General features: G+C 42.9%; 1 protein-coding gene across 1 annotated transcript in view; it reads left to right on the forward strand.

Moving 5' to 3' along the window:
- ttc3 (tetratricopeptide repeat domain 3) overlaps nucleotides 1-8,363 on the forward strand; it is a 42,677-nt gene that overhangs the window by 19,437 nt on the left and 14,877 nt on the right. The window contains exon 22 of the mRNA XM_035666770.1: nucleotides 6,445-6,527. Coding sequence (XP_035522663.1) covers nucleotides 6,445-6,527 — 83 coding nt within the window. The remainder of the gene's footprint in view (nucleotides 1-6,444; nucleotides 6,528-8,363) is intronic.

An 8,363-nucleotide genomic window follows, 5' to 3' on the forward strand; every position in this document is an offset into this window, starting at 1 on the left:
TATGGGACCCCACAACAAGTGCGTTCTCGCAGCCAGGATAAACACACACACACACACACACACACACACAGGGGATTTAAAGGGGAAGTTTTAATTTAAAGCTGAATCCACAAACACACAGTATGGTCTGCAGGTAAAATGTTGAACATTTTGGAAGCTGGTTTCTCCTCCCTGCTGTGAAGTCAATCATTCCCCGACTAAAGAGCTTATTAGATCACATATTAAACCCAAACCTGTAGCTCCAGCGTTGCTTTCCATCCTTGTTTTTAGGAAGATCGGAAGAGAAGTGGAAGAAAACGAGACCAACGGTCACTGTGCTCCAGTGCGACAAATGCTAACATCAGCATGCTAACAGGCTCCAAATAGCCGTATAATTTATCGGTGCCAAACAGTTCTGGAGACTCCACTGAGAACTAAATAGGGCCAATTCCAGAGGGGGGCCTGGGGTGGCACTGTAATCTGATTGGCCACCCCATTATCCTTCCCTGTTACACTCACACTGTAAGATACTGGTATCATATCAAAACTAGATGTACACATCCATTGGTACCAACCATATTTGAATACTTCCGCACACTGGCGTCTATAAACAGTGTTGGAACTGTCTAAATTGGGAATCACTGGAAAGATGAGACACATCCTTCATGCCACTCCTGCATAACACCACACTAACACAGAGTCAGTCGCCCCCCCCCTTGATGAGAGGATGAACACCACCGTCAAGTATTCAGACAAGCCGCAATATCAGGAGATAATAATAATCACATAATATTGCGAGGACTGGACTATTTTCTACGATGTTAATAGTCACTTCATTCTGTTCTGTGTAGATCAAATTCTTAGACAGCAGACTGTTTTAAAGAGGGAGGATTGTGGCTGTGGCTGTGTGGTTCACGTGGCTCATGGGTCAGGTTGACATTTTGCTTTGGGCCCCATAAAATGACGTAATGTAACATCAACCCACAACGTACAGAACAAGACATACTGAAGTTGGGCCCGATGTGATAGGACTGACAGTGGTGATAAAACGAGCTGCTGCATCATAAATCAGCCGGCTGCCGTTAAACGGTCCCACTGCAGCGGACTGATAAAGAGCAGTGCCAGAAACATCCCGACTGTGAGCTGTTTGGGAACCGTCCTGGAGGCTCACTCTCCCGCTCTATCCCATGTCCACTCTCATCACGTCATTCTGTGGACGCGCTAAACGCAAACACAACAGAGGAGCTGTGCGGCTCTTTGCTGGGGGTGCAGCAGTGAATGGGGGCAGGGTTTCAGACCAGCGGAGGGCTGCTTGGGAGAAATCCCTGGCTGTGCTGAGCAGCGAGGGGGTCTGAGGCTTGGACCAGGCCTGACCGGGTGTGTGTGCGGCGGCAGAGGCCTTTGTCGCTGTCGTCGCCACGGCAGCTCACCTATTGAGGATAGAGTCTAAGATATGTAAAGCAGCAGCGTTTCAAAGCTTTCCCTCCGCTGTGGAACAAACAAAGACATAAAGAAATCAAATTAAAGTTTGGAAAGGGGTGAGTAAAGAGCGGGAATAAGAGATGGAGAAGAGAGAAAGTATCCTCTGTAGTAAATGCTTACGCGCCGGGCCAAGCCGAGTGTTGGAATCCGATGAGTGTTGAGAAATGGAAAAAGAAAGGAATCATTAAAAAGACGGAGCGAGGTGGAGGGAGAGCACTATGCCCTTGTTTGCCCGGTCTGGTATTTTCTTTTCTCATTGAGCCGGTCCAAGTCCTGCAGGCAGCTTGGTGAGTCTCCCACCCAGCATTGAGAGGCAGGCCTGGGCATGCCCGGCCAAGGTCAAACTGTGGCCGCCAAGAACGTGCACACAGCTCAGCCTGCCCCCCCACACAGCTGCTCGGCTCTGTTTATGTTTGTTTTGTCGGCCCGTTTCCCTCCCTCTGCCTCCATTGGGATCGCCTCGGCAGCTCGGCCTCTCCAGAGGCTTCGGCGGCACACGCAGGTATCAGGTGACTCTTCCTGCAGTGCGACGTGCTGCTGCTGCAACACCTTCCCTCACTATCAGTATCAGGCTGTATGTAGGCCATCAGCATAGGATAACAAAGCTGCTGAATCACCTGCACGTTCAGCACCTTTCTGCAGAAAACTGTGACGGTTATTTCAAGTGAGATTTTCTTGTTTTTCGTCGTTGCATGAGAAAAGAAATTTCTCAGGAAAACAATGCACATAGTTGTGTCGTAGACGGGAGTGTAAGCTGAGAATATGTTTGGTAACCGACTCTGGTATTTAGAGACCATTGTTCTGTCACTGCAGTGAGTCACTACCTTTACGTTACCTGGACAGCATAACACTGCTGAACCCTCGAGGACAACAAAGAGGAAAAACATCTGAAAGCACAGGCTGCTGAAACTTGTAATAAATATATTTCCTTCCTACTAAAGAATACACAGAATGCAGTTTTAATTAAAAAGCTGCACTAGAGGCCGTTTGCATTTTACAACAGTTGAAATGTGACTATATTGTGTTTCATTGGTAATAAATTAACCTTTTCACAGAACCAAACAAGTGCGTTTTGAACTGCACTGTGTGGAAATTGTTTATAAAGACTGCTTAAAATGATCAACAGCAAAGTGAAATATTTCAGTGAAACAAAATCCAGTAGTAGACACACTTATTTAAGTCAGTTAAGTTGGAACTACAAAGTATAGTTTAATTGGTTGTAATAAATTAAGTTGAGTAACACGTACATAAGTGTGTTAAGTCAGTAAAATTAAATATTTTTTTTTAATCAACAGAAATAAAATAGTTAAATAGTTGCCTGATACGTTATAAATGAGTCAGTTATTGCCAATTTAATAATATTATTAAATTATAATAACTCTATTAGGTACTGGATGAAGAAAATTTAACAAATAATTTTTTAAAATGACTACTAATATATTTTATATCAGTTTTTTCATCAGCAAAATGAAGGAAATGTAATGAACACGTCTGTTAATCACATATTAGCCATCTTGCTTTTTGACAACATGTTAAGGAAGCATGTGTTTTATATCAAACTGTGCAGAAAGACTTCAGCTATCTGCACACTGAAACATAACTTTACTCATGAGTTGTTTCGGTGCTTGAAATTGGTTCATCAAAGTCTTGGATTTACAAAAATAGTGGAATATGTGAATAAAATAGTATATAAATGTATAGTAAAGTTAGTTTCACACAAAATGTAGACGGACACACCACCAACGAGGCTCTCTGCTCTTCCTCCTGTGCTAGTCACGTACACTTTCGTGAGGATTTAGAGTGCATAAAACACTTTTTGCAGCCTGTTTCTGGATAAAAGATTATAAAAACATAATTTGTTCTTTTAAGGTTTGTGTGTTGAATCACAAACTCCCTGCTAATCTAGCGAGGCAGCTAGAACCGCTAGATCACTCAAGAATCCCTCTCGCCAGGATTAAATCTAAGTGTTAGTGGGCGGTACAGTGGTATTACTTCCCAGATGGCGCAGTTGGGTTAACTTCTCGCTACATTTATTTGTATAGCACCAAACTATAACAAAAGTTACCTCAGGACACTTTTTAAATAGAGCAGGACCCAACAGTTCCCACCATGAGCACGCACTTGGTGACAGCAGCAAGGAAAAATATGTCCTTTAAAGAGGCAGAAACCTCGTGCTGACCCCGAAACTCTGGGCATCGACCGGTTGGGGTTATTTACTGCCAGTACTTCATCAAATGACGGTGATCAATGGACGCTGATTGGTGGAACCACAAAATGGATTCTTGCGTGCTTTCGTGATCTTAGGCAACCTTCCTTCCTTCTTGTTCCTTGAGGGACGCTGACAACCCCTGACTATTTTTTATGTATATTATTATATTATATTCAATGCATAACAATAACAGGAGAGAACAATTTTTGATTATTTTCTTGTCAATACTGATCAGAGATTAGTTTCACTGATATTTTTAGTAACTTTTTATATAATTCTCTGTCTGTATTATGTATATGAATATTTTTAACAATTATATATAATTAGGAGTTTATTCTCGTTGACACTTACTAATGTGTATGTAAAGGCTCTATGCCTTCAGTCTTAATAGGTCTTAAATAATAATAAAACTTTAAAAATAACTATTTAGTTTAAATTAGCTAGTCTTCACAGAAATGAACAAAATGCTGAGAAAGGGGTTTATTGTACTATTATATTTTAGGGCTTTGTGACCCTCCATGAAGCTTTTACCAGGATAGGAACCACTGATCTTATGAATCCAGCTGCCTCAGGTGAGTCGCATCGCTGTGTACCTGTAACTGCACAGCTTCTCTGGTGAACCCCCAGTTCGCTGTGTTTTTCCACAACTGTTTCCCAGCTCGCTGTGAAGGTTTACTGGTCACTGCAGAATTGGCTTTGTCATGCTCGTCTTCTGCTGCCTCATTCAGTCCTGTGAAACACCTACAAAAGAGCGTCCCCCAGCCTTGTGTAATGAATAAAGAGGCCCTCCCACTGTTTCCCTGGGTATTGTTTCCTTGTTGTTACACAGAGTGTGTATTGCTCACTAAGCCTCTGATGGATGTCGGATTACCCCTCCGCCTGTGTCCTCCTCACAAAGAGTCGGCACTGCAACACACACGCAGAGGCAAACATGCAAACACACACTCATACACTCCCCAAACATACACCCACCATCATCCTTAACATCCTGCATACAATGATCTACAAATCTTTGTGTCCTGACCCCGACAACCCGAACACATCAGCATCCATATGGCTCTGACAGGACAGTTTATGTTGTAGTGCGTTTTGATGAGATATCGGTACAAAAGGATCCTATAATAGGATGTCTACAGTCATATAGTCCCGATGCAGGAGGGGAAATGAATCAAAACTCTCTACCAAACCAGTTTATTGCCTGATCAGAGGTTAATTCAGAGCACAGTTTTTTATGGTGATGATTTTTAATGTGCTGCTGTAACAATAAGATGTGTTTTCACTTCAGGAGCAACACAAACTGTAGAGGAACAACAACTTGTTACCAGTTCCAAAATTTTTGTTTTGTCGACAGGAGTACCCTTACTTCTCATTGAGTACCGACCACCTCTAGTGAGCTTGGCCGTGCCCACCGCAGAGGTCACCGAGGGGTAGACAATTAAAGTTGCATTTAATTGCCTTAAAGTGTCTTTACTTTGATGCTTTGATGCCCCAAACCCCCCTAACAAGTTCAGGATTTGGATCTCAGCAGTGCATCTCTATGTAAATACAAAGTTAGCTTAACAATAAGACAGAACTGAAAATATCTCTCTGTTCAAATGGATTAATGGACTGCTACAGAATAAGTGTGAGGGTTGTGCTGAATTCGGAAACTGGCACCAGGTCTATTTTCCTCTCTTTCCAGTGGACCATCATAGGACCGTATTTTGGAAAGAATACATGTACAGTAGTTAACGGCAAGAGATTATTTTTTTGATCCCGTCTGATTTGTGCCATGAAATACACATAATGATGTTCGGCAATTTAAAAGATAATTTTGTTAATCAAGAAAGTCGCAGTTTGTCATAAAACGCCTCTGGGCGTCACTTTATGACGTCACATAACACGTCTTCAAACCCCACCGGGGACTACGTTGTTGACTTGTGTATTTTGGGTTGTGATTAAATGGTTTCTTTTTGGCCTGTTTGAATTGTGTTTATTGTTATTTTATAGTTTTTTGTTGTAGCATGAAATTTGATCTGAATCTGGAGTCCGCATAGGGTACAACCATGTTGGTGTTGTATGTTGTGACAAACTGATACGGTACTACGACAAACTGCGATTATTATAAATTATCTTTTAAACTGAAAACCAGAAACATAATTTCTCTCTTGCCATTAATTAACTATTGTCTCATGTTGAAACTTCGCTTCTCTAATTCTGAAGCAATGAAGTTCATATTTATCCAACAGATCCTCGTTTCAACTGGCAACTCATCGTCATCCTCAGCTTTGGATCTTCTGTGGAGTCCCCCAGGGTTCTGTACTGGGTCCGATTGTATTCTCCCTTTAGGTCACATTACGCAAAAAGGGGTTTGCACTGTTGGTTGGACTAAACAAGCTTCCTGAAGGACTCACTTTGAACTTGTGACGGCATTTTTACAAAGGAATCAATCAATGGGTTAATGGAGACAATAATCATTAGTTGCAGTCTGATAGAAAATAGTTAAAAATTTGCTCCAAATCCACAAACTACACATCAGTTTAATACTTTTAACTACATTTTACTGATTATACTCACATACTTTTACTGTAGTTAGGACTTTTAATCGTTTTAGTACTTAAATAAAGGATCTGAATACTTCATCCACCACTGGTGTAAACTGTATAAATAAAATTGAGTTTAGGATTAAAGATCCTGGTTTCTTCAGTCAGTGGAGCCTCACTTTGGTAAAACAGCACTGTAATAAATCTGGGGCTCCATCCAGCCTCTCTTTCTGTTACACCGTCCCTCCACAGTCCTCATCAACCCCAGAGCCTCGCTAGCACCAGTGAGAGACCCTCACCCATTCCCGCCCCCCACCCAGCCCTACATGACAATGGTACCAGCCGTTACCCAGGAAACAGGCCTTTCATTAGCTGTGTGATAAAAAAGATGTATTCCCCGTCTCTTCTCCGTCCACTTTTTCACATCTTTGTTATTTTGGAGGAACCTGTAGATAAGCTTCAGCTCACGAAGGCCACCGATCGCTCACCGACCGTCGTTCTCCGGTGGCATACCAGCGTAGTCGTGGGGCAACGGACTCGTCCTGACCGCCGCTCCTGAGAACTGATATTTCCATCAGTTTGAGACCTCCCAGAGTCTCTTCCTCTGAATTATCAGTCTGAACTTTAACACGTTTCCAGTAGAGTTGTAAAACTGTTCATCTCAGCTCCTCGGCTCTCAAATCAAGCCTTTGGTTAAATATCACACAGCAGACAGTTGTTTTTTTGTATTTTCCTTTTTATTTATTCATCTAATTAATGATTTTTTAGCTGGAGTTTCTTTAACTAAACTCAAAAGCACCTTACTGCGGATAGAAAATAGACTTCCACAGGAGTTGGGATTGGACTCAAAAATCCACCAAAATGTATCAATCCCCTTAATCTATGCTAGCGTATTCTTCTCACGGTTGATGTCAAACTTGCGTCCAGGCAGCTGGAAACAACACGAAGGAGTTGGAATAACGCAGCAGACTGTGTTTAGATGCCTCACTGATTAACTTACTGTACAAAAACAACTTTATTCACAGAGAAACTGGATCATATTGAATTTTTTCCTCCGGCTGTTTACTGTAGCTGCTGTTAGCTAAATTAGCCATGCAGTTAGTGCTAGAACTATTAGTCGAGCCCGGCTCCGGTACTTTGCGACCAATAGAAATCCATTTTGAAATAAGAAAACTAAAAACAGCTTGTTTTTTTGATTACTATTTATAAATAAGAGAACAAAACAAAACGAGAATGGGTCATTTTCCTTTTTTTGTGGTATGTGGGGAAACAGCCTCTTTCCCATCAAATCAATTGACCGCATCGAGCCCGGTTCTGGTGCCCATTCCGGCTAATTCGGCTCCCGGGAAGAAACCTCCTGAACGACAAAACACTAAAGGAATTATAACCGGGAGAAGTCGACTGCAATGATGGGAAGAAATCGTTTAGATGTTAGAGCCCCCTTAGTGGCACAAACTACACTTTAAAGTGGTCAGAAAAATAGATAGGCTTCACGATAGACGATGTGATGAGAGATGATGACGAAGCATTTATACCACAAATCAAGTGTTTTTACAACATGTGCGACGTAAGATTCCCTCAATCTTTAGATCTTTAAGTGGCGGCGAATGTAAAAGCACATGGGCTCAAACAGCTGGCGTCTGTAAATGGCTGCATCGCCATCCCGGCCACATCGGGTGTTGGCGTTTAGCACTTTCAGTTTGCAGCGTTCCTGGGTTGGAACAAGCAGTCAGGGGTTAGCGTTTCACCTGGAGGCTCCTCTTACCTGCAGCCGTCAGCAGGGTTCAGGGAATAATACCTGCATCGGGTTACCGCGGGCCTCTCATCTAACCGGCCTGCCACATTATAATTATGAGCCCTGCAATCCAGCTGGAGAGCCAGTAGAGTCCAGCAGGTAATAGCTGTCCAGGGGGGGCCTTGCTGGGAGCTTCAGGCTTGCAGGGGGGGAAGCAGAGGAGGCGGAGGGGAAACGTCGGCTCTCCTTTCCAGGAAAAAAGCAGTCCGGCTGGGCATGAAGCTGCAGGATCCTGCCCTTCCAGAGGAGTGTTGGGTGTCCATCATACAGAGGTGTAGCATTACAGCACTCTATCTTTGCCCTTCATCTCTCAGCCATCATTACCTCATCAGTGACCACAGACGGACACGCTCACTGACAGAGAAGCTCGTCTGTT

Source organism: Morone saxatilis, unplaced genomic scaffold (genome assembly GCF_004916995.1).
Source record: "Morone saxatilis isolate NCDOM2014 unplaced genomic scaffold, NCSU_SB_2.0 Contig20, whole genome shotgun sequence".
In the NCBI taxonomy this organism is placed as follows: domain Eukaryota; kingdom Metazoa; phylum Chordata; class Actinopteri; family Moronidae; genus Morone; species Morone saxatilis.